This window comes from Candoia aspera, chromosome 2, assembly GCF_035149785.1.
Source record: "Candoia aspera isolate rCanAsp1 chromosome 2, rCanAsp1.hap2, whole genome shotgun sequence".
NCBI classification, from domain to species: domain Eukaryota; kingdom Metazoa; phylum Chordata; class Lepidosauria; order Squamata; family Boidae; genus Candoia; species Candoia aspera.
This window is the reverse complement of record NC_086154.1, coordinates 136,183,479-136,209,709: the sequence shown is the minus strand read 5'-3', so window position 1 is coordinate 136,209,709 and position 26,231 is coordinate 136,183,479. Positions and strand designations below refer to the sequence as shown.

At 45.5% G+C, this 26,231-nt stretch overlaps 1 protein-coding gene across 1 annotated transcript in view; it reads left to right on the top strand.

The window, feature by feature from the left end:
• Positions 1-3,323: 3,323 nt before the first annotated feature.
• Positions 3,324-26,231, top strand: part of MARCHF9 (membrane associated ring-CH-type finger 9) — a 35,087-nt gene continuing 12,179 nt past the window's right edge. The window contains exon 1 of the mRNA XM_063293800.1: positions 3,324-3,734. Within this exon, the coding sequence (XP_063149870.1) occupies positions 3,345-3,734 (390 nt within the window). The 5' untranslated portion in view covers positions 3,324-3,344. The remainder of the gene's footprint in view (positions 3,735-26,231) is intronic.

The following is a 26,231-nucleotide window of genomic DNA, read 5'->3' as shown; positions in this document are numbered from 1 at the left end:
ACCCCAGGACCAGTTCACATGAGTGCAGGCCACAGAGCCCCAATTTGGTGTGCTGTGAGAAGAGGCACAGAATTTAAAGGATGCTCATCCCTTGCCAAATAATGATGCAGGGACCTGCTCTTAGGAGACACCTCATTCCAGTCAACTTGGAGAAGGAAGAGAGTGCTTATTTCTCTTGTGCTGAGATCTACACATGAACATAATGCCCGAACACGACTATTACTAAATCAATCAATACAGTTATAAAAGAAGAATCCATCCTCATTCATGCACCAAAGTTCATTGGGTGACTCTGGGGCAGCCTCTCTCAGCCAACTACTTCACAAGATTGTTATTTTAAGAATACAGAGAGAGAAAAAAATTGTGCACCTTACGAACTTCCTACAATTTTCCAGTGATTTCCCATTGTCTTTACAGTCGGCCAAAGTTCATCCTTTTACATTCTCTTCTGCTGTCTCTCAATGACCTCATCTTATGACCATTGTTCCTCCAACTCTGTAACCACTGTCCATAGCCAAACTGACTGGCTTACTTACCATCTTTCTCTCTTGCCACCTCCTCTATCTAGGCCTCCTTCCCAAAACACCAATATGGTGCCACCTTGTCCTTTTCCTTCAACCCCCTCCTCAAAACTCACCTGTACTAGAAAGCCTTGTTTTACTCCTTATAATCCTCATTTCCTGGCCTAAGTATATTCAGCAGCATTTGTTCATATCCATTTTTCTGTCTGCAACCTTTCCTTTGTCAAAATTTTGGTTGTAAGATTCTTGGGAAAAGAGAAATTATTTTTATTCCATTCTTCTCTTGCTTTTTGCTTATCTATTAACGTTAACAGCACTTTGGCACTAGCAATAAAGCAATAATTTGGCTTTTCTTTTGTTCACTCTTCTTGTTACTTAATTGTGTGAAATAAGTTCATCTGCTATCAACCCCCCTTTTCTCCTCCACCCCCACCTCTGTGCCTTCTGCCAGACCTGTGACTATGCTGAGAACAGCCTCCCCCAAGATTCACTCCCAGCCTACTTTATCAACCTGTTCCTTAAACCTCTCTTTTCACCCAAAACTCAAGAGATAAGTTAACCTGCTGCCTTTCAGATGTTTTACACTTCAGCTTCTACTAAAATGGTCATGGCAAGGGATTGTGGGAGCTGAAGTCCAAAACATTGGGAGCGGACCAAGTATACAGTATCTATTCCTTCCCTAACCCTTTCCCAGTTGTTTATTTGCTGATCCTCTTTCTCTGTTCCTATTTCTGGCCGGGGGTTGGGGTGGGGGTTGTTCTTGGGCAGGGATAATGTTGATTCTGAATGGAAAGTTGGCTGGGCTTAAGTTCTACTTAACTATTTAGAAAAGGTTGTTATCTATCCATCCATCCATGTAACAAGGTAATATTTCTACTTCAAGGCTTTGAAAGCATAAATGTAACCTAGGAAAAGAACATTTCTTATCTATAAATATGTGGAAAGCACAAACATCTGCCAGTGTTCCTTTGTTCTTCAACACCCTATTTGACCCGGGGCTTCATAGGAACAATAGCACTCCAAAAAGGGAGGTCACCAGACTTCTTCTGGGTCAGGATATAGATATTCTTCCTAATGGAGAGAGAGGTTTAGCTTGCTGAGTTAGGGGATGATTTTCAGAGAAGGGGCGAAACTGTCAATGCTGTTTAGCGAGGATAACGGTCAAATTCTTGCATTTCCCAAATTATGAAATGAATGCGCCTGGCTAGGACTGCGAGGCGATTTAGCAAATCAGTTTTTGCAAAGAGGGCTTTTCCAACCGCCTCCATCTAGGCATCTCTCGAAGGGGGGGATGGAGGGTGTTTCTTAGGGCACTTTTCGCATTTCCCGGGGACTCTTCCCCCTTGCACGTGGTTGAGGTCGACCGACAGTCGAGTGGCGCAGCGGTTACGCATCAGCCCCTCGGTTTTCGTCCGACGCCGGCGCGCCTCTGAGGCCCCACGCAGACCTGCATCCACCCGCTTCGCGCTCTCACTCTCCTCCCGAAATGTTTTATTTAACATGCTGTACCGGAAGGAGAAGCCATCTTCCCTCTCTTCAGCCCTGAGCCGCCGCCACCGCTGCCATTCGGGCTGCCGTGCACCCCAGCCCCCGGACCTCGGGGGCGGTGGGAGGAGAGGCGTGGGGAGTCGGCTGGCAACCCCGTGCAGCGGAGGGCGCCCTGGGACGGAAGCCTAGTGCCAGCCGGTGCCGGCTGCATAAAGAGCCGAGGGGAACCGGGGTCCGCATCCCAGACGGCGTCGGAGCTCCCCTCCCTGCGCACACGCACAGCCCGATCCCGGCAGGAGCGGGTGGAACCGGCCGCCTGCCCGGGTAAGGGAAGAGCAGCTCGAGCGCGCGGGGATGCGGCTCCTCCAGGCCCGGCGGCGTGGCTGCGGTTGGGGCTGCAGCAGGGAGCAGAGCTACCGGTAGCGCTGCAGACAAAAGAACCGCCTGCGCCTGCTGCTGCCCAGCCAGCTCCCGAGGGGAGGAGGAGAGAGGGCCCTGCCGCTGGTGCTGCAGGTCCTGAAGCGGAGGAGCCGCCTCCCCGCCGCTCTGGCGGCCGGCAGAAAGAGAAGCTCGCGAAGAAGAGGAGAGGCGCAGCCCGCCGTTGCAGCGCGTCTGCTGAATCCTCCTCCCCCCTCCTCTCCTCCTGCCTGCCTGCCTGCCTGCCTCCCTCCCTCCCCGGATCCTCCGCGTAGTCGATTGCAGGCCCTGAGCGCCGGAAAGCTCTCCCTTGGCTCGCCTCGCTTTACAATGGCCCGAGGAAATCCGGACGCCGGCCCCCCGCGGGGGGTCCAGGAGGGACTTTCCGAGCGCGCCGAATCCTAGCGGAGAACGAACCACCCGCCTAGAAAAGAGGGGAGCGCGTCTTCTGCCCCAGCCTAGCAGTCCTCCCGCAACACCTGAACCTCGCGCCAGGACGACTGCCCAACCCCCCTCCCCGCCATCCGCCCTGATCGCCCACCCCAGCGGGACCTCGAGTTGTAGAATTCCGACCTCTCGATTAACCCTTCGCTGTCCGCGCCCAAAAGACCTTTCTCTCCGTCTTAGCGGGCTGCAACCTCCCCCTCCCCATTTTCTCCTGCCCTTCATCCATCTCTGCCCCCCGCCCCCGACACCTGTAAACGCGCGGCTTGCCTTTCCCCTGCGCGACGAGATGTGGGCTGCGAGTCTTGCTCCTTGCGTCCCCCCGTCTTACACCTGGCGGGCGCCTTCCCTCTCTTCTCCGTCCCCCGATGCTAGGCAGGGGCGCAGCTAGACGGCGGCGTCCCGCACCCCACCTCTCCGAGGTTCTCCCCCATCCCGAAAGGTACACGCTGCCGCCGCCGCCGAAAAAGGTAAATGATGTTCAAGTACCGGATCCGCATGTTTTTCAACGAGCTGAAGCTGCTGGTGTTGATGCGGCGGGGCCGCCCGGAGCCCGAGCCTGGAGCTGGGGGAAGCCGGGGAGCGCTGGGCGGCAGTGGCTGCGGATGGCCGCCCTTCGCCGATTGCTCGGTCCAGCAGGACGATGAAGCGGAGTATTACGGCGGGGGAGGCGCCGAGACGCGGCCCCGGAGCCTGGCCTTGGAGGAGAAGGACCCTCGGCTTCAGCCCCCGGGGCACCAGCCGGGGCACCAGCCCGCCGCGGGTGGGGCCGGAGGAGCTTTGGACTCAGTGTCGCTCAGCAGCAGCTTGGATAGTGGGATGAGGACCCCGCAGTGCCGGATTTGCTTCCAGGGACCCGAGCAGGTCAGTGGGCAGAAGTGTTAGGGAGGGGGGTCTCCTGGGTTTTGAGGAGTGGCTGAGCACCGGGGAAAAGCCCCTTGTGCCTGTGTCAAGTAGGAGCCTGATGGCAGGATGCCAGTCCAGCTGGGTACCAGGGGAGGATGTGCCAGGAGGATGGGCTGGACCGTTGGCCAACTTCATCCCCAATTATGCCTGGTGCCTGCATCTTGGCTGGGACTTCTGTTTGTCATTTGGTCAGTGCATGGTTTCAGATGTCCTGGGTGCCAGAGGGTAGAAATACTGAGGTCAAGGTAATGGCAGGTGTATCAGACATCAGTGCAGCAAGAGCCATAAAGTTATCAAGATGTCAGTGAACTTAGTCACTTAGAAGATGCTGAGATAGAGGGGTTTGGATGCCTCTGTCACCAGCTATGAAGGTGTAGACTGCATCATCTCCTTGTAACTTGGATTCCAGGGTGCCAAGGGTTTGGGATCTATTTCAGGATATGAACTGAATGATAGCTTACGAGACTTGTTTCAGGTTTGTTTTTCTGTTTTTGTTTCCGGAAAACCTCACATGGTGCCATGGGATAAAACTAATGGCAGTGCATGCAAAAGTGATAATAGTTCTTAAGCCCTGAGAAACTACAATGGCTTCCCTCTTTCCTGCCAGCTCTCCAACCCCAAATGTGGGATGGCTTGCATTTTTTTTTCAAGGAACTCAAAAACCTTTTGGGGGAAGCTGTGTTAGATGGCCTCGCCATGGATATGGGGACAGTCCAAGTATCAACCCAGGTCACATAATCTAGGTAGGAAACAGCAGGAGAAGCATGCTATCTCTTGAGATGGCTTTCATTGGCATTTGGGGAAGTGGAAACTGCTCTGAGACCATAAAGAGGGCCTCTGTGTTTGCCAAAGGTGTATTGTGCTATTTAAGGTGCTTGGAAATGCTACATTCCTGAGCTGCCAGGACTGGAATGCCAGCCCCTGAGAGCAAATGTGGTACTCCTTGTGAATTCCTTTTCCTTGCCTGGAGCAGAGCCTTTTATTGTGCCCCTTTGCATATGCTGACTGGGTGTCTTCAGGATTTTCTCATCCCCCAGCCAACTACCTTTAAGAGTGCAGAGTGATAGGGTTTATGTCTAAGACAAAGAAGGAGACTTTGAAGAGTGCCTATGCAGCGACAGCAGTTATAGTGGCTCCCTGCAGTGATGGGAAAGGCTATTCTAAGAAGACTGGGCGGTAATTAGCTGCTGAAAGGAGCCTGGATGGAGAATTTGGGGGTTCCAGTGGATAAAAAGCAGCAGGAGGCTTAAAAGCTGAACCTGGCAAAAGGCCTCTGAGTTGTATGTCAATGGGAAGAAGACCACACCTCCAGGAGTTGTCTGGTTGGCTCAGAGAAATGCCACCTATTGATCCCTGTCGCCACCTCTTGCAGCAAAGCTGTGTTTTCCTGCAAGAATCAGGCTGTTCCAGGCATTCCAGTGATGGTCACCTATGGCTTAAAGCTTTGACATGCACAGAAAAGACAACAGTTTGCAAAAAGATAGACATTGGGTTCCACTGGTTTCCTTCCATCAGAGATACTTGTAGGGTAGGCAATGGGAGCATCATTCTAAAGGGTCTCAGTGTCCTACTTTAAAGGAGGGAGGGTTTGTGAAATTGATACTGCTCGTAACAGTAGGGAGAAACTGAACACAGGCATTGTTTACTTTTGAAATGCACATGCTGGGCTGCTTCATCCGTCCCTTGTGGGGAATCATTTAAATATAGGCAGACTATGGAGTAGATATTAAGAGTGTGTGTTGGAATTCATAATTAATCGTTTTATTACGGATCAGGCAGCCACGGTATTTAATACTAGGCAATTCCCCATCCGTGTGGTCTTGGACAAATGTGCTCTAGTCAGAATATGTTGTTACTGTCCCATTTGGAGTAGTGAGAGCCTTGGTCTGTGGAGTTTGCATTTAGGTGAAAGTGTTTTTTGGAAAAGGGAAAAAGCAAGGAAAGTGGGTTTATGTCCTTTGTTTAATATGCCCCAGCCTGATTCCCACCAGATGTATTGGACTTCAGCAGCTCCCATAATTCCCAGACAGCATGGGTTCAAAGTCACGATGGGTGGGAACTATGAAAGTTGAAATCCAACACATCAAAGGTTATTAGTCTGGCAAAGGTTGTTATATGGCAAGATCACCATGAGTGGGAAGACATCATGTGAAGCAGCCCTGAGAAATGCAAAAGCAGTAGCAGCTGTGGAGATTATACCCTGGAAAAGATGGTCTCTCTGGCAGAAGAAGTGGCAGAGCTGGACAATATTGCACGGTTTTTTCTTGACTAGTTAACCTGAAGCGATTGGATTGGTTAGTCTTGCTCAGTATTATCTACTCTAACTAGTTGTTGAGCGTCAAGTTCTTCAGCAAAGAAGAGTCGTTCCTCTAGTCTTTTGAACTAGAGATACCAGGAATCGATTCCTTTCTCCTGAACTACTGTGGAATGGCCCTTTCCGAAAGGTCAACCCAAGTATGTTAAAGGGTTGCCTGTACTGGGGAGAAAGTGCTGACATCAAGCAGGTGACAGTTCAGTTTGATGATCTGTTCTGCAGGGTGGCAGTTGAGTTGGTCTGATGTAGATGGATGGTTTCCCCTTTGTAGCTGAGACGAAGAGGCAGGGAGAAGCTGGATGTCAGCAAGGCACGCAGGAAATGCTCTTTTCAGATCATGCCCCATGCAAGCATGCTTGCATTACACCAGGATCCGGTCTGAGGAAGGGAGGCTTTGTGCAGACGGCAGCAGTGATTCTAAGGCTGTTTGCATCTTTTCACATATTGAATGAATGGGAAGCTATGAAAGCTCTATGAAAAGCTAGGCGGCTGAGCTGGCGGGATTGTAGGGTGTGGCTGATTTTATGTTTGAGTGACTACACATGTTGGCGTGAAAAACCACCCTGATTTCTTTTTCACAAATTAGAGGGAGGTGAACAAACTAATGTGTTCATGCACTTCTGTGTGCCTGTGGCTCAGATAAAAGCTCCTGATGAACCCATGCAAACCACAGCTGCATTTTGATGTGCTTCAAAGAATGTTGGTAAAACTGTGCTCACACAATGAGGCATACATTTTCCTTTGCATCTCCCTTTCTATGTATTTAGATTTGGGGAATATTTGAGGATTTGCACATCTGTCTTCGGGCTCAGGTGGATGTGCACCATGCTTATATAGGCATGAGTATCATACTGGCATCTCCTCCAATTCATGCTTCTTGGTGTGTTGTGTATTCCTACAACCTAGCAAATGTGTGTGTATATGAAACCAAATTCTCATTTCTAAGTCGTTATGCATTTTCCTGAGACCTAATTTGGAGTTAGAAGAGCATAGACATATTTTGCTTTTTGATGAGGATATGTGTTCACTGTACCTCAAGTTTGTTGTGTGTGTCCACATGTCATGCATGTGATCATATATCCATGTGGCCATGCATATGAATGTAAACTTAATCTTCTGCAAACTGGAGCTCTCCAGATGTACTGACTATAACTCCCATCGCATACTCAGCAGGGCAAAGCCTATGTTGCCTAGGAGACAGTGAGAGCTGCACTCCAACACAACTGGCGGCCCCCCACCTTGGAAGAGCCTGGGGTACATGATATGAGTGAGTTCCCTAACTCTTAATCTGTCTTAGTCTACCTTAATTAACTCTTAATTTGAGGCAGGATTAGCCCTGAGACTTTTTATTCTCCCAAGGTTCAACTGTGCAGCATGTGAAATAATGATATGGGGCAAACATATCAGAGGCTGAAACATATAGGCATCAAGTGGCACCTTCTGCCCCCTCCTACCAAAAATGCTTGTTGATAGAGTCCAGCTGAAGTGGCATCAAATGATAAAACAAGAGCATCCTTGTGTAGCTTCCCATGATTCTAAGAGGACTTGGGCAGAGAACCTCCCTGCGGGATTATGCTGCATAGATCAAATTGATCCAGCTCCTTTTCCCCCCCGTTCATATAGCCTAAGTGCCTTGACTCCTGAAAACACTACTGTGTTCAATTGTGCTTCTGCTGTACATGTATTTGGAGCACATAAAGTACCTTATGTTGCCTCGCGGTAGTGTTTATCTGGCTGGATTCCCTTATGATACTGTTGAGACTTGTTCCCAAATATAAAATAGTGCATGCAACAAACATTGTATCCACCTATTTATAACATGTACACACTCACATACCTACACATGCACATTGTCAGGGAACTACAATTGGCCACAAGCTCCCTGTTGAGTGCACATTTGGTGGCAGACCTGGGTTTGCCTCTGCATAATGTATGCAGTAGCCCTCTGCTTAGCAAAAACGATAAATTGAAGGTTGAAAGGCCTGCTAGAAGCAATAGCAATGCCTGAAATTGATTCAGAAGAGTTGCCTGAAATTTGCTGGCTTCATGGGAGAGCTGAAAGTGGAAGATATTCTTAGAATTATTAAAAAGTCATGTGGAAGTTGAGCACCACCCCAAAAAAACACAGCTTAAAGTTCTTGGGGCATTCACCAGGTGCCTCAGACTGTAGAATAAATGAACAGCATTTGATTTTTAGGCTTTACTTGATGATGATGATGAAGAAGAAGAAGAAGATCATCATCATCATCATCACCACCACCACCATCTATCATTTGGAACAGTTTAGGAAAGATACCATTGTAGTTCAGCTTCATGATACAATACAATGCCAATTTCAACTCTTGGCATGTCTAATTAAAAGGATCAAGTAGCAAATGATGGGAAAGATTGCCTTCCAGCTGAGATTCTGGAAAACTTAATACACTCAAAGGGGACAATGCTGGATTAAACAGTTAGTTTCACTATGTTGACAGCAGCTGTTTCTGTCCTCATCTACAGACAATCCCTGCCGCACCCACTTCCAACGAAAAATCAGTTGTCCCTCTCTCTGCCACCCTCATATCAATGGCTTGTTCTTTTCTTTTTCATAATTTCTCCCCACCTAAATGTAAGTTACTGATAACAGAAATGCTTGATTTCTGCTCTTCTGTTCTTTGCAGAGGCCGAAACTGCAACCCGTGTGTTGCGGTAGACCTGATTCAATCCAGGGATTCACTCATTCCTAGCTATCAATATTGTAAGAGATGCTGGACTACCAGAAGTCAGGGGTAGAGGCAGTGCATATTCCAAAATACCCAATGATACGACATGTCTATTTTTCAAGTGCTTGATTTTTCTGCAGAAAATACTCCATTTCATCAGTTTAACAACAACAACAACAGCAACAGTATTAGGCAGGTCTAGCCATTTCTAAATGTAATTATGCTTTTTGTCGAGTGACTACCCTTAGTAAATATGTGAGATCAACATACTGTATATGTCATCCATCAGAAACTTCCAAAGCACACTGGATGTTTTCCAATGCAGGTTGCCTGGTGCAAATTAGCCTAGTCTCCATAGGAAAATTTCCAATTTGAAACTTTTGAGAAAACCCACATCACAATTACAAATTTCTGGAATTTCTTTCTATCCCACTTTGCATTTTTAGTCTGCTTTCAGTATTCTCACTCAGCATTCCCAGGCATATAAACATTTGAGTGTGCTGAATTATGGCTAAAGATTAAAAACATGAACCTGGGGATCCTGGGGAAGAATTATGGGAGTACAGAATCTTACCACATTATATATCTGTGCACTTCTTCACTTCTCCAAAAAGCCTAAATTGGTTCATACATGATTCCAAATCTGCTTATCTTTTTATGTGCGTATTAGATGGAAGCAGACTTGGGACATAAACGTATACATTTACAGGAGTGAAATCTTATCATTTCTATTCTAGTGCCATAACTGGGCCCTGCTGAGGCCAGAAGGAGAAGATTCCCTGCCCAAATGTATAATAACCAACCAATAACCTCTAGGGAAATACTGTTCCCAGGTCAGAAACTCACGTGCAAATCTTGATTTGGCCATCAAGCTCATTAGAAGACCTTAAGCCAGTGGCTATTTCTTAGCCAGCTGAGTGCAATTTCAGTCAGCTCAAGAGCTGCATCAACTTTGCATGGCATACTATGGGGCGCACTCTGAAAACATCCATTTCCAGTGCTTTCAGGGGTAGCACAAGTGCCTTAAGCCTCTGTAAAGTTTATGACGTGTATATTGCTTTTAAACGTACACCCCAATGCCCCCCAAAATGAAAGGACAGACATTCTTGGCTTTACTTACCTTGGAGAGCTCTGGGGATGCTGAAGGAATGCTGGTAGGTTACACGTGGTCTGCAGGCCACAGTGTTATCTTAGCTTAATATATTTGGGTAGGAGCAGATCTGTGTACACCAGGCTGAGCTCCTTATTTATTTATTGCTTATTTAAAATGCTTTTATCTCACTTTTGGCCACGAGCCCTCTCACCCCAACATTAGTATAGGATCAACAGAGACGACAATAAAACAGCAACTTGAAGGAGAGCATAATAGCCAACAGAATGAGATAAAACCAGCCAAATTTCAAATAATAAAAACAATAACACAGAATGTTAATCCATAAGTCATGATCTGCAAACCACAATAGTTGGAATTGTACAATAGTACCAAGCCAAAATCCAACAAACCACATTATGGCTTCATACAATGTGTGAAGCCCATCTGTTTGAATCAAACATTCAAGCGCATTCAGACTATAAAGGCAACAAAGGATGGACCAACCAGGCTTCCCTAGGGAGGGAATAATCTAGATGGCACCACTGAAATGGACTTCTGAAAGTCCATTCAGAAGAAGGTGATCTTCAGGGATTGCAGCTGCAAATAATCTGAAGTAATAGCAATCAACCAACTTTGCCCAACCTGGTGCCTTCCTAATGTGTGGTAACCAAGGAGCAGAACTATTCAATTTTGCTTCCTGACTCATCAGACCTACAGTACATACACCAGCAACTCTAGCTGAGCATTAGAGAGCAAGATTTCCCATTAAAAGGCACCTTCAGCTGTTTCCTCTATAATGTTAAAAGGGCCAAATGTCTCTGTGGAATGAAAACTAAGCTGAGAGGAAGGGCTCCTAGGGTTCTCTTATCTCAGTCAGGCCAGCTAGGATGATACTTCGTATTCTTGGTTTTCAGAAACATATTTTCAGGACTTAGCAGGGTCGGCTCCTTTGTGGAAGTTGTGATGGTGCAAAGAGAATCAACATTTCTCAGTGACATCAAATGATTTAGGTTCACTGGCAACAAGTGTGCCAAGCAGCATTGTCTGGACTGTGAATTGCAGGAGTTACAGTCCCTCACACTTTGAAGGCATGGGATTGGGAAAAAGCTGATCTACTTGAACAATTGATTTATAAAATGCCTATCCTACTTTTTCATCACTAAAATCAAACTCAGAGCCCTTCTAGTGGTAATTAGGAAATGCAATCAACTTCCATAAGATGCAGCAATGAGGTCAATTAACTAAGATGACTTCTTAGTTGACTTGTTTGGTTTGGTAGGGATTAGGCATATTCCATACATGTACATTGCATCATGATTAATAACCCCATGATTAAATGGACCTTGCTCATGCAAGAAGTGTGCATGTATCCCAGTTTACAAAGGAGAGCCCTCTCTTTCAGAGTCTGTTTGACTCAGATCTGATTTAAGAATAAGAACCATTAGAAGGGAGTATGGAGCAGCCTAGCATTGCCTTTCCATAGTCAGCACCTCGACAGCTCCTTCTCAGAGTCTTCCCACAATGGTGAGGTGTACATTGGATTTTTATTTAAACCAGTTTCCCAATCTTGGCAACTCCCTCCCTTCCTTCCTATCCTGCTTTTCATTCAGGAGCTCAGAGTGGTCCAAAGTCACCCTGAACTTGTAACTCTCCACTCAGAGTCCAACAGTTTAATCATTACACTACATCGGCTTTCTTCCAGATTTGTGGGCCTCAGCTCCCAGAATTCCCAACCAGCATGGTCATTGTTGAGTCTTCTGAGAGTTGAAGCCCATGCATCTGAAAGTTACCAAGATTGGGAAACACTGATTTAAACTATACTTTGTAAATTGGCATCTGCAGATGTATATTAGCATAGGGATGCCATATGTAAACTTGTATCCTCTTTTATCTTCTTTGCTGTTGCACCTCTTAGTTTTCACACAGAGGCCCCATGTCTTTGTATACCAGGATCAGTAGAAGAAAGGCTTCCTCCATATGCACTATTTGAAAGCACTAGCTGGCTGCCATTAGGTACAGAATAGCGCATGAGTGACCTGGCTCTGATTTAGGAATGCGGTTCTTTAATTTTTAACTAAGGAGTTGTAAGCCTTTGTCCAATCTGCTCTGGCCATACTCCTGGTTCCCATGGCTGACCAAATGCAGACCCCAAGAGAGGTCTTCTTCAAAGGTTGTTGGTTAGCAATAAGCCCATGGATTTTGCACATGAAGCAGATGGATCACAGCTGATTTTCCCTCTCCATAAAGGTTCTTGGGAGGAACAAGTGGGAGTGTCTCCATTGGGACAAAACATATGGTTCAAAATTTTAATGAATTTCAGAAGAAAATTATCTTGGGCTTTGCTGATTGACTAGCTGGTTGGCCTTTTGTCAGAATCATTTCAGCATTTCCACCAGAAGCATTTGAAATGGAAATTGCTGGTAAAGGTGATACTGGTTCACAGCCAGATAGTGAAGCTCAGGTTTCTTGATACATAAATATATGGTTGCTTTATCCTTTCAGAACATATAAAAAGTATTTTTATGCTGTCCAACATACTTTCCATCCTCCTGATTGATGAATCTTCATTCCTGCTTCTGAACTGTGGTTGTTACTGTTATTTTGGAGCATGATAGTCCCAACAAGATACCTAAACTGGCCTTTGTCGCTGTTGGAGCCTCTGATCTGGGCCCCTCTTGTTTCAGGTGGCCTAGCCATGTGCCCAGTGAGAGGCCTTTCCTTGAGCTCACTGGACTGTATTTGCTGTCAGTGCCAGAGGCTTTCGAGAGAATGGAGTCTACTGAAGGAAGAGTCATTGGAGAGGCACTGAAATGTCACTTTAATTGCAGGGCTGGCTTATCCTACTGGCTGCTCTGGCAATGGTTGAGACATTTCCAGGCTCACGCAGAGCTGTCCCTGTTGAAGGCTTGGTTAACCAACTGGTAAGGACTAAATCAGTCAAGCTTTAGACCCAGTATACATTCTTTGTGCCAGGATTCAATCTAGAAAAGAAGGGAATGCCTCTGAGCATATGCAAAATGCCTCCTAACCAAAACTTCCTTTTTTGGTGTGGTGGGTGAAGTTGCCTGATGGCAGAGAAGTGGAACTAAACCAGCTGATAAACAGGAGCTCATCAGAGCATATAGGTTCCTTGGCTAACTCACAGGAGGAGTTGTTCCCCTTGTAGTACTTTCAGACAGCCCTGCACTAAGAGCTATCTCCAGAGCAAGTGGATCCAAATGTCTCTGCTGAAACTTACCGAATCAGCTCCTTTCCATGGTCATGAACAGACCCAAGACCTCAAATTCCTCCTGTCTAGAAAATGGTTCCAACGTTCCACCTCTCTTGATCCAGCTGTGCCACCCGCTTTAATGTCACAGGGGAGAGGCAGGAAGATGAATCTGCCCTTGCCATTGGTTCAGCTGATCTCAGGGCGGGTTCAGGACAGCCAAAATGAGCCAGGAAGGAGGAGTAGGACAAAAGCTTGGATCTAGTAAAGGGGGTGGCATTGGCTTGAAAAGCCACAGGGACATTGTAGTGGAATGCTGAAAAGGGGGAACAAAAAGAGAATAAAGGCGGGGTATGTTAGGAGGCATACAGAGAACACAGTATAGGAGAATGGTTGAAGCAAAGCTGCAGAAGCAAGGAAAAAATAAAAGAGGGATAGAAAATCTTTTGTCTGTCAAGAATTGAATTTCCAGGGAGAGGGAAATCTCTGGGGGCATAAATCAGGAAATCAGTGATGTGTGAATCTGAAGCCTAAAGTGGGTGAAGCCAGAACTGGCAGTAGCTCATTCATTCATTCTCTTTCCTCCTCCTCCTCCTCCATCTTCATCATCTTCATCTTTCTGTTTCTCTCCTCCTTTATTCTCTTTTCCCCTTTTAGTGCTTCAGTCCTTTGCAAATTATGATGTGGATTGTAAGATCTCGTGTCTCCTATCATTGACATGCAGTTTTCATTGCAACATTTAATGACTTTATTTATTTGTCAAACACTATGAAAGAATTCCTCTTTTCCAGCTATTGTGATCCTGCTTAACCTGTTCTGGAATCTTGTAGTGTTGGGTAACTAAGTTAAGGCTGCCTAGAAACATATTGTCACCAAGGCCATGATTATGTCAATGTCAATATTAATTTCTCACCTTTCTAAAGTATTTCTCCTACCAAGGAATTTTCTAATTACACTAATTGTTATATCCTGCTTTTCTCACAAGGCCAAAATCAGTAAAAGATCAAACATGGAAATCTTTTTCTGAAACCAATCCAATTAGTAGCTCCAAAACATATTGAACTGCTGCCGCTGCCACTTCGTGGAATTAATGGGTATATAACCTTTCTGCATTCCAAGGTAACTGTGTTTTGAAAGATGTGCCATGTGAACTTCGCTGCATTTTTTCACCTATAAATTAATTACAACATCTGTTCGGATAGTTGAGTTGAGCTTGGGCACTTTGATTTTACTTTCCATGAGCCACCTATAGGTGACTTTGGGATCAATTGTGTCGTGTAAGTAGATCATAATGTATGTTATTTATTTCTTTACTGTCTTCTTGCCAAAAAAGGTGCAAAAGAAAAATAAATTCTCAGGGAGCGTTGTAACCCAGTTGGTTGCTCCACAGACAAGTGAAGCTAAGACATTTGGGTTTTCAGTTACTTAGGCAAATGGCATATCCTGTCCATGTGTTTTGTTTCCATTGTGATTCCAGCTGACTCTGGATTTGGTCACATAGAACAAGACTATAGGGGCAGAGAAACAATATGACTACAGGCACTGAGTGACAGCTTGCTTTACTACCATTTAGCATGTATTTCGTGCCAAACAGCTTGCTAGGAACTATACCGAACACTGAAGTGACAGCTCTTTGCTGCAGGGGCTGACTATTGTGAAGTTGTATGTGCACCACTACTCAAATCCTCGGTAAGGTATATCAGGCCCTGCTGTTGCGTGGTCTGAAACAGTGGCCTGATTCTGAAGTTTTCAGCGTACTCTTGTTGTTCTTGCTGATTCTAAAGCTGTCGCGGTGTGATTATTGCTGAAAAATACACAAGAAGGAAAATATTCAGCATCAGGCTAATCTTCCATCCATTATACCACAATGTTACGACTCAAGAGTATTATAACGTAAAGAAGACAATAGGTGCAGCACTGCAGAAGAAGAAGAAAAAGAAGATGACGATGATGATGATTAGACTGCTGATTTCTGTGTTGTGGATGCTTTCTCACCTCACTTGCATGGAATTTCATTTCTGCATTCTGCATGCAATTCCTTGCCACCTGTGGCTGCCAAGCAAGTGCTGAAATGCAGGGCTGCATTATTGCTGTACTGCAGTGGTCACCAAAATCTATTTAATACAGGTAGTCCTCAGATTATGACCATTTGTTCAGCGACTGTTCAAACTTGCGACAGCGCTGAACAAGGGGCACTTATGACTGGTCCTTGGAGTTCCAGTTGTCACAGCATCCCCATGGTCACATGATCATGGTCCAGGCACTTAGCACCCAGCTCGCAATTATGACATCACAGCGAGCTGTGGTCACATGATCATGATTTCCGATGTTTCCTGCCAGCTTCCCACAAGCAAAGTCAATAGGGCAGCCAGAAGGAAGTTGGAAGTTGTGATCACATGAGGTCCTCGCTTAATGACCTGCGCAGTCCTAGTTTAACAACAGCAACTGGAACTGCCGGAATTGCCATTGCTAAGCGACATGGTCACTTGACGTTGTGCTTTATGACCGTGTAGCTTAGCAACAGAGTTCCCGGTCTCACTTTCCGTCATAACCTGAGGACTGTATGGTGGAAGGCTAGGTTGCAGTCAAGATCTGTGGCTTGGCACACATACTAAGGAGGACCAAAATTAGTGAGAACATGCCTGTGTGCAGCTGCCAGACATGCATATACAATGCTGACAGCTGGACATTGAACATGATTTTTCTTCATGTGGTTATTTATTGACAGAATATATAACTGTGGTTTGAGGCCAACCACACTACTTTTTTTTTTACTAGCAGCTGTGTCTCACAATAACATGAGAACAAAATCAGTACAATATGAACAGCAATAAGAAAGAGATTGATTTGGAATTTGTTGGTAGATCTCTAGCTGATTTGCACTGGATTGGTTGGGTTTTTGGTAACTAACTCTCTAAGCAGTAGCAACATGGAAGCAGTTTTTCCTCCTAAATATGGATGTTGGGGAGGAAAAAGAATGCTTGTGGGAAAGCTAGGAGTAGTACTTTTCAAAAGAATATATTACTTGATTCACAGTTTTGGGCTAAGTTTGTATATAGAGTCATGTGCCCTGTTTCTTAGCTCTAGTGCAAATATATTTCATGAAATTGTAGATGGGGAGTCTCAGGGTTCTACTAAAAGGTAAAGTAGTTCCTGCAAGCCTCCAATCTGCCCACCTTCAGTTTAGCGGGCAGATTTTTGAACCAATATTGGAAAATGCACGGAGTGAAAGCTCCACTTAGTCACCCATTTTGCTACAGAAGTTTATCATTGTCATCGTCATCACCATGGCAGTGTTTATTCTGGTTGTACGGTGTACCATTTAAGCTCATATTGGAGAACTGAGAGAATGGCGCATCCTGAAAATTCCTGTTTTTAAAATTCCTAAATCTCTAGGCAGAATGAATGTTACTGTTTGCTTGCCGGTAAAATTAATCAGTTGACTGTCTTGGCATGTATGTGTGCCTGTGAAATTTCAGAAACCAAAGGAGGAACAGAGCAGGGTTTTCAGTGATCAGGCTATAGGACTTGCAGACCATTGCTAATGCTTTGGCTCTTCACTGCTGTGTGAGAGAGCAAGGAAAACAGGTGTACACAACATTGTGCCTCTGAATCCCTACGTAAGGACTTGACCTCCCCCACCCCCACCCTTTCGACATCCATAAGGAAAACAGCAAACTGTCTTGCCCTGAGTCCGACTCTGGCCCATCTCAACTGGTATTACCGAAACTGACTGCTATGGGAGTTAAACCTTTCCCAGTCCTCTGGAGAAGCCTCAGGTGAACCCAGGATCTTCTGCATCCAAAACAGCTGCTGGATCAGCAAGCAATGTCTGATTCTCAACTGCAACCCGCTGAGCGTGTGAGCTGCGCCACTAACTACAGGAGGGCCAAAGCACGATAGCAAAAGTCTTGCTGAGGTAGTTGTTGTGGATCCTAGTGGGCTACCCACGGTTTTGTGGACTGGATCCTTAGTGTTCTCTTCAGGTAGAAGAGGAGAACTCAGTCTGATTGGCCTGGAGGTGGGCAGGCAGTACGCAGCAGCACGGCTTGCAGGAGGCAAATTTGTGGGGCCAATGGATTCTCCTGTGGCTGCTCCTCACTAGCAGATAGGCAAGCAAATGACAACAAATTGACTTGCTTGCTTTTCCTTCTTGAAATAACCCCAACCCCTGGCATTGGCAAGCAGGCTCAGGCAGCATCCTTGTAAACAATCCTGCTGTTCACTTGCCTGCTTTCTCCCTCTGTTTAGGGTGAGGAGAGTGCAGTTCTTTCAGCCAAGAACTAAGAGAATCTGGGATCCTCCATATCAACTGATATGAACCCTCAGAATCTGGCCCATTCGCTTTGCCAATAATTAAAGCAGTGCTTTTGGCTCAATGGCTGAGGTTCTGATTCAAGGACTGTCTCTAGCTTGCAAGTTCCCACCGTCCCACCTGGTAGTGGACAGCAGGGTTCCAGCCTCCTCCTACTTTCTGGATTGAAAACCACCCATACAGGTTTCAGAGGGAGAGCCAGAGCTATGGTCACTGGTTTTGGGGTGGGGGTGGGGGTAGCTAAAAGGGCTTTCGGGTTACTACCAGTTCAAAGCATTGAACTCACTCTGTGGCCTTCAAGGAGCCTCTGCAATCTCATCCCACCTTCAGACTTAGGGGGAGAAGAATACTGGACTATTTGGAAGGACTTTTGAAACTGACAAGGGTCTTATTTTACCTTAAGCCAAACCAGGGCCTGTGCCAAGCCTTGGCATGGATTATAGAGCATGGTCGAGACAAGGGCCATCCTCTGGGGTTTTCTTCTGCCTTTGAAATCTGCTGTTCTGGCCCAAGAAGTGACATTCCATGTGAGGAGAGGATTTCACCACACATGTCAGCATCCTCACAGCAAACATGGCATCTGTGATGGTGTCTCAGTATTAAATTGACCTCAGCACATTTTTCTGCTTTATTTTTATCTGACTTGGTGTTCCCGAGTTTGTCAGCTAAAGTCCTCTGTTGAACATAGAAGACCCTGGGTATGCCTTAGATTAATCCCCCAAGCATAATGTTTCCCAGCCTTGGCAAATTTAAGATGTGTGGACTTGGAAGACCACACATCTTAAAGTTGCCAAGGTTGAGAAACACTGCCCTAGAATCTAGGTACGGTAACAGGACAGAATCTGAACTAAGCAGGGTAACAAGTATATGCCATCCTGTGAGGCCATGACATATTTCCAGTGGTGGCTTCCACATCCCTTCAATTTTCAGCAGCCCTGCGGTTCTTTCAGTAAATGTATTCTTAGTGGTATGGGGATACCAAGTCATCTTGTCTGCCTCCTGAAGAATCTGTATAACGACCAAGTAGCAACAGTAAGAACAGACCAGGGAACAACGGACTGGTTTAAGATTGGGAAAGGAGTACGGCAGGGCTGTATCCTCTCACCCTACCTATTCAACTTGTACGCAGAACACATCATGCGACATGCTGGGCTTGAGGAATCTAAGGCTGGAGTTAAAATCGCTGGAAGAAACATTAACAATCTCAGATATGCAGATGATACCACTATGATGGCTGAAAGCGAAGAGGAACTGATGAAGGTGAAAGAAGGAAGTGCAAAAGCTGGCTTGCAGCTAAACCTGAAAAAAACCAAGATGATGGCAACCAGCTTGATTGATAACTGGCAAATAGAGGGAGAAAATGTAGAAGCAGTGAAAGACTTTGTATTTCTAGGTGCGAAGATTACTGCAGATGCTGACTGCAGTCAGGAAATCAGAAGACGCTTAATCCTTGGGAGAAGAGCAATGACAAATCTCGATAAAATAGTTAAGAGCAGAGACATCACACTGGCAACAAAGGTCCACATAGTTAAAGCAATGGTGTTCCCCGTAGTAACATATGGCTGCGAGAGCTGGACCATGAGGAAGGCTGAGAGAAGGAAGATAGATGCTTTTGAACTGTGGTGTTGGAGGGAAATTCTGAGAGTGCCTTGGACTGCAAGAAGATCAAACCAGTCCATCCTCCAGGAAATAAAGCCAGACTGCTCACTTGAGGGAATGATATTAAAGGCCAAACTGAAATACTTTGGCCACATAATGAGAAGACAGAACACCCTGGAGAAGATGCTGATGCTAGGGAGAGAGGAGGGCAAAAGGAAGAGGGGCCGACCAAGGGCAAGGTGGATGGATGATATTCTAGAGGTGACGGACTCGTCCCTGGGGGAGCTGGGGGTGTTGACCGACAGGAAGCTCTGGCGTGGGCTGGTCCATGAAGTCACGAAGAGTCGGAAGCAACTAAACGAATAAACAACAACAATGTGTGTTCATTTGTGACAGAGTGGCAGAGCCCACACATGTGAATGAGGGTGAACAAGGCAGCAGCAAAAGGAATTAGCTAGCCATGAAATTGCCGATTACAATATCCCTCCATGCCGATAGAACACTCCTGGCATCGATTGGCAGATGGATCCTGGGCACATCTTGCTGGTGAGAAGTATCGTCCACTGGCATACATGCTTCATAGGAGGGGGGGAGGGGTTTTGAGCTTCCACCTCTCTTGTGGGCCTGTGTTGGGGGGAGGTAAATTCCAGTTGGCATTTAGCAGGCAGAGGAGGCTAATGGCCCATCTCTGCCTGTGAGCACAGAGAAGCTGAAACTAAAGGGGAGTGTGGAAGACTGGTGGAAATTGGTACTAACAGCAATTGGAGTAATTTCCCCTGTAGTGTAAAATGGATCCCATTATACCACCAGAGCCTGTGTCATATACAGCTAGACAAAGTGGTTGTCATCACATAGTCATCCTACAGCTTAAAATTGGCTCAGTGAACAATTGATGTGAATCGACATATAGGTATAACTGCATCCAAGGCATCCTTTTCCTTCTACCCATCGGCAGCTACTGATGATGTTTGAGAGAACCAAGACATATTTCCATGGAGGGGTTAAAAATAATGAATGAAGAAATCTTTTTAGTGAAAACCATCTTCTTTCCCAGTGAAGATCTGGATAGGCTGCTGGGAGTCAAGATGCTCTTCGTTTCTCCATCTAGGTATGTGGCTTGGTCGTGAGTGGACAGCAGTGGCCAGGAGTGGCTCATGGCCTTTTTTGTGGAACTGGAAAATAAGCCCACTGCAGGTGGCTGAACTTGGCTTGCCTATTTTAAACCTACAATCTGTGTGGAAAGTGAGAGCGAGAAGCAGAAGTGCCAGTTTGGCTTGTAGAACTGGAATAAACTTTGGCAGCCAAACCTGATATTTCATTCGGCTAGCAATAACTGCCAGTGTGCTTCTTTCTTGTAGAATACCTGCTGCTCAGCCTGTATATTGCAAAAAAACACCCTAAGTTCTAATTCTCTCTTTCCTCAGAAGAAAACTAGGCTACAAACTGTCTTGAATTCTCCTCATTGCTTAGGAGATGTGGGGAGAACCCAAAACATTATTACCCAATTTTTTTTTTGGCCTGCATACATTTCTTTTGTAACTATATGCAAATAACCCTATGTAGGTAAAGATACATCCATGTTCACATGTTTTTGAGCCTTATTGTACAGAAATGTTTAGCGAAATGTTTAAACGTTTAGGATAGATCTTTAATTTTACCCCAGTTAAATAAAATTATCACCAAACTGAACATATGAAAGGAGGGGTTAGAGTTCAAATATATCCTATGTGCAGTGCTTTACCAGCAGCATGTTAAGGGTGAAGAGCCAGTTTGGTGTAGTGCTTAAGGCACCGGGCTAGAAACGGGGAGACCGTGAATTCTAGCCCTGCCTTAGATATAAAGCCAGCTGGGCAACCTTGGGCCAGTCACTCTCTCTCAGCCCTAGGAAGCAGGCAATGGCAAACCATTTCTGAAAAACCTTGCCAAGAAAACTGCAGGGACTTGTCCAGGCAGTCTCTGAGAATCGGACATGATTGAACAGATAAAAAAAGAAACTCAGCAGCACATGCTAACCTTCCATCCTCGAGAGCAGCTCTCATAGGGCTACCAGATTTGGGTTGCCTTATGTGGCCTATGACTGTAATAAAGATTTGATTTGGGTTGCCAAAATCTAGATAACCATTCAAGTTTTCTCTGTCTCCTTGCTGCCATTTAATGGCCATCTGGAGTTTTGCTTGTAGAGGATGCAGTACCAGGAAGAAGTTTAACCTCCCCGCTTCCCTGCTTTCTACATGGAGGCATTTTGTGCGCATAGAAGTTCAGCACCTGAGATGGAGCCCAGGGCTTCAGAACAGATTTTCATCCTCTGAACGGAAAACCCCCCCTCTACATACGTACTTCTAATAGAAACACTGCCTTACGTGAACACTGTCAGCACCATCAGCACAAGTGAAATGTATGAAGCTGAGACACAAGTTAATCATCTTAGTAACAGTCTGTGCCTTGGGCTGGCTGGCTGGCTGGCTGGCTGGCTGGCTGGCTAGGAATTTTGGGGTTTGCAGTCCTGACACATCTACAAGGTGCCAGGTGGGAAAGGCTCTCTTTGATGTTTCCTTGGGGAAGCAAAGTGTGAAAAACAAATAGGGGCAAACTTAAGTTTACAAACATACTTTCATTAGGAAGCCACAGAGATATCTGCAGCTGCTTGTCAAGTATATTTTTAGGAACAGACTGGAGTTTGCTGCTGAGTAATGTGTGAAAAGGCTCTACGTCTCTAGGATTTCTATCAGAGGCTTTAATTATTTGAGTGGTAAGAGAAGGGAGGAGATGCCGAGAGGCTGTGGGTTTTTTGTCAGGCGCATTCTGCAACCAACCCTGACATGAGCTGAATCATTATGAAAATTGCACTGTAACATTTGACTTTCCCATTTAATTAAATTTGATTTTATTAGATGCAGATTGCCCTCGGCCTCAAAAGAAGTAGTAAGACTTATTTGGATGACAATAGCTGTATTCATGTGTTCAGCTAGATAGTGATGGTTAGAGGTAGGAAGAAGGCATTATGCCCCTCTCATGGCTGGCCCTATTGTTGGGTAGAGTGAAGCTGGGTAGCAGGCAGTAAGAAGTGGGAACAACCTGTTGGAAGGGAGAATTGTGTATGGGCCATGTTGCCCTTCACTTTAGGCTATTCCTAGTTATACTGAGATTCAGCTATAATTCTGATCAGTTTCTGTAAGGTCAATATAGTGCTACTACTATATTGCCAGTATAGAGCCAGTCTGGTCTAGTGGTTAAGGTTCTGGGCTAGAAACCAGGAGTCTGTGAGTTCTAGTCCTGCCTTAGGCATGAAAGCTGGCTGGGTGACCTTGGGCCAGTCCCTCTCTCTCAGCCCAACTCGGTGCAATGTAGACTAGCCTCCTCGTGGTGCACCCCAGGCAACGTGAATTGTCACGGCGAGATAGTCGACACATCTGGCTGCTGGACCTCACAAGGATTTCCCAGCAAGAAAAAAGCATGAACACCAAACTGCTATGCCATACGATTAAAAAAAAAAAAAGTACTACCTTGCCTTCAAACTTTCTGATCAACTCTGATCTGTGCATTCAAGAATGTGCATGGTTGAGCTTCTGCATAATCTAGCACCTTCCATATTCCAAGTTCCAAGCCAGACACATAACATGTATTGGGGTTTATGCAGCATCCTTGAATGCCTGACCCCCTTATGTCATGGACAGAAGGAACAGGGCTAATGGTTGGCCAGTTGCTGTGACACAGGAGTGACTTACTGATTGCTTTCTTTGAGTTCATTCTGAACAATTGTGAAGTAGGAGAGCATGATCCTTTAGTGTGTTCTGGTGGTAACCAAACAATAGGTCAAGAATAAATACATGACTTGACAAAAACAATTATTTATTTATGAAATTTATATGGATGCCCAACTCACATAAGTGTGACTCGGGGGAGCATACATCTGTAAAAACCAAAAATTCAATGACAGTTAAAAGTACAACAACAACAATTAAGAGACTATCAAGAACTCTCAGCATCCACTACACTTCACAAGCCAGGATCTCCTGTCATCCTGGCCCCAACACCAAGTTTTTAACGCCTTTCTAAAAGGCCACAAGGTCAGGGACACCTGTCTGTTGGAGGGTGGGGAGTGGTAATTCCAGGGGGCAGGAGCCACAGTGGAAAACTCACACCTCTACCTTATCAGAGTGTGCGGAATGGGCAGAAAATCAGAGAAAACAGTCCCACAAATAACCAGTCCTGTGCCGTGTAGACCTTCAGAGGTGTCAGCCCTCCAAGCTACATCTGCTCAGGAAACAGATACCATGAGAAATACTAGAACTTTATTGATTTAGGCTATAATAACAGAATCTTGAAATCATAACAGTTTTCTTTTCCCTCCCTCTTATACCAAAGAGTGATAAGATGAGGGCAATCTTGAGGTCTTTTCCCCATGCCTTCCGGTTTTTCCAAGCTAAATTCATGTTTACCTAACAGTTGCCGCCTGCATATTTTCTTCAAGGCCATCTCTGTACGCCTCACAATAGGCAATAACCAGCATCTTCAATTTCATCTGGAAGCCAGCTGGGAGCCAGTGCAGCTCATGAAGCAGTGATATTACACGGCGTACTGAGGTTGAGTATGACTGCTTTTCCAAGCTGGTTCCTTCCAGATGTGTTCACTCCCATGACTCTCTGCTATCCAGCTGGGAAGGCAGCAAGCTGAAGGCACCAAGCCGCAGGTTTGGTACTGAGTGGATTCAGGACAAAGGCAGCCTTGTTTGCAGGGGGCTGAGGAGCTGAAGCCCAATTTATGTTTGCAAATTGTTATAAATTTATAAATTTGTGTTTGGTTCATACTTCCCACATAAGGCAGATCAAGTTGACAACTTTCCCAAGACTGCTTAGACTGGTTCCACTGCAACATTTTCTTTTTTCCTAGAAAGGATGAAATCTGTGTGTTTTGTCCCACTTGGTTATAGCATTTTATTTGTAAAACATGTATACTGTGTATTGCTCTTTTTGTAGACTTTTGAAGCTACCTACAGTTTAGGGACACGGTGGTGCTGCGGGTTAAACCGCTGAGCTGCTGAGCTTGCCGATCAGAAGGTCGGTGGTTCGAATCCGCGTGACGGGGTGAGCTCCCGTTGCTAGTCCCAGCTCCTCCCAACCTAGCAGTTCGAAAACATGCAAATGTGTGTAGATTAATAGGTACCACTCCAGCAGGCAGGTAACGGCGTTCCGTGTAATCATGCCGGCCACATGACCACGGAATTGTCTACGGACAAATGCCAGCTCTTCGGCTTTGAAATGGAGATGAGCACCGCCCCCTAGAGTCGGACACGACTGGACTTAATGTCAAGGGAAACCTTTACCTTTACCTACAGTTTAAAAGTAAAAGAGGGTGAGAATCATGATAAAGCATTATGATCCTGATATAATTCATTGGAACGGATAAGTGACAAAGAATGAAAATAAAGCCAGTGTCAGTTACGCCAGGGGTGCTACTTTGGGTCTTCCTGAAAGCCTGTTTCTCAACCTTGGCAACTTTAAGGTGTGTGGACTGGCTGGCTGGTGAATTCTGGGAGTTGAAGTCCACACATCTTAAGGCTGCCAAGGTTGAGAAACACTGGCCTAAGGGTTGTAACTAACTGGCTAAAGTTCAGAGGCAAACTAGTGCATTCAGCTTTCTTTAGAAATAAAAGTTAACAGGAAAGCGCTATTATGGAGAAAGCGTTGAGTGCCAGTGTGGTATGAAGGTTAGTGTATTGGAAGAGACCAAGGAAATTCAAGGCCAAGTCCATTCTCAGCTGTAGAAGCTCATGAAGCAGCTTTGAGCCAGATCCTCTCTTTCCACTCAACACATTTCACAGAGTGGCTGCTGCAGGGATAAAATCGGAGGAAGGAGGTCTGTGGATGCCATTTTGAGCTGCTAGATGAAAGGTGGGACAATAATCAAAGAACAATTAGAGGCAAACAACAAATAGGAGCACACCTGATCATGCTTAATATACAAGGAGAAATAAGAGAAAAAGCAAAGTTATGTGGGACCAAACCAGAAACTCATCTAGTCTAGCATCCTGTTGCTAACCAAATGCCAGCAGACACTACAAACAGGACATGATCCTGCTGCCCATGTTCTGCAACCACTGGCTCTGAGAAGTTTTTAGCCCTCAAAATGTGTAACCATCATGCTAATAGCCGTCAATAGAGTTATCCTTCATGAATGTACAGAAGGAGGCATTCTTGAGGCCTCCAGAACCCAGGCTGGAAACGTGCATTACAATATGTGTACTAAGCTGTATGAAGCCGCATCACTTTGCAGAGTGGCCAACTCCAGAGCCCGGTTAACCAAGCACTTGTTTTAATGAACGGCAGTGGCTCTGTTACAATACCTGAAAGTGGAGTGCAACTTTGCTTGGCAGAATGGCTTCAAAAGGGCACCTCATTGAAGGTACATTCAAAGCCAAGGGCCCTTTTGAGGCTTCGCAAAGGTCTAACATCATGGCATTGTGTGCGTAATGAGAAGCCAGAGTTAGTTCTGGCTTCGTAGTGTTGGTAGACAAGTTGCAGTATATTCTTGTGCTGTTATGATGTATGATTGCACATGGAATTCATATTCTATCTGGGAACCAATTAGACTTCACCTGTGCTATGACTACACATACAGCAATTGCTTTTCTGACCTGAAGCTTTTAACTCCTTGCCCGGTTGACAAATGGAAATAAATACCCCCTTTCTCTTTCCATATTTTGCTCCCCTTTACCCTTTATCCTGTCCCTCATCTTCCTATTTATCTGAAGCCGAACAGAAGCCTAGACTTTCACAAATCCCACAGAGGGAGTTAGTAATTCAGTTAGTCATTGAGTTATTCAAAAATGCTTTCCTTTCCAATAGTTTGTGGCTCTGAAGGGGGAGTTTTTTTCCCCCCTTCAGAGCAAGTAAGACACGATTCTAATTTTAATTGTAATTCTTCTGCTTCATTTCTGTTATCCGTTATTATTGTGGACAACATTAATAAACGATGAGTTTGTGTACGTGTGTGGGATCATTTGTGTGTTACCTGTGTGGTAAAGGCATATCTGTGAAGCTGTCCCCAATAAAATCTCTGGCTCCTACCTCTTTAAATTCTGAAGTCCAATAACTCTTGTTGTATCCTGTTTGTTCATGTTAGGAGATATTTTTTAGCAGGATGCCGGAACGGAATGCAGTATGGACAGAGGTCCATCGCACGTGTTCTTCCTTCAGAGTAAAAGTGTCTAGTGGCTTAAGTAAA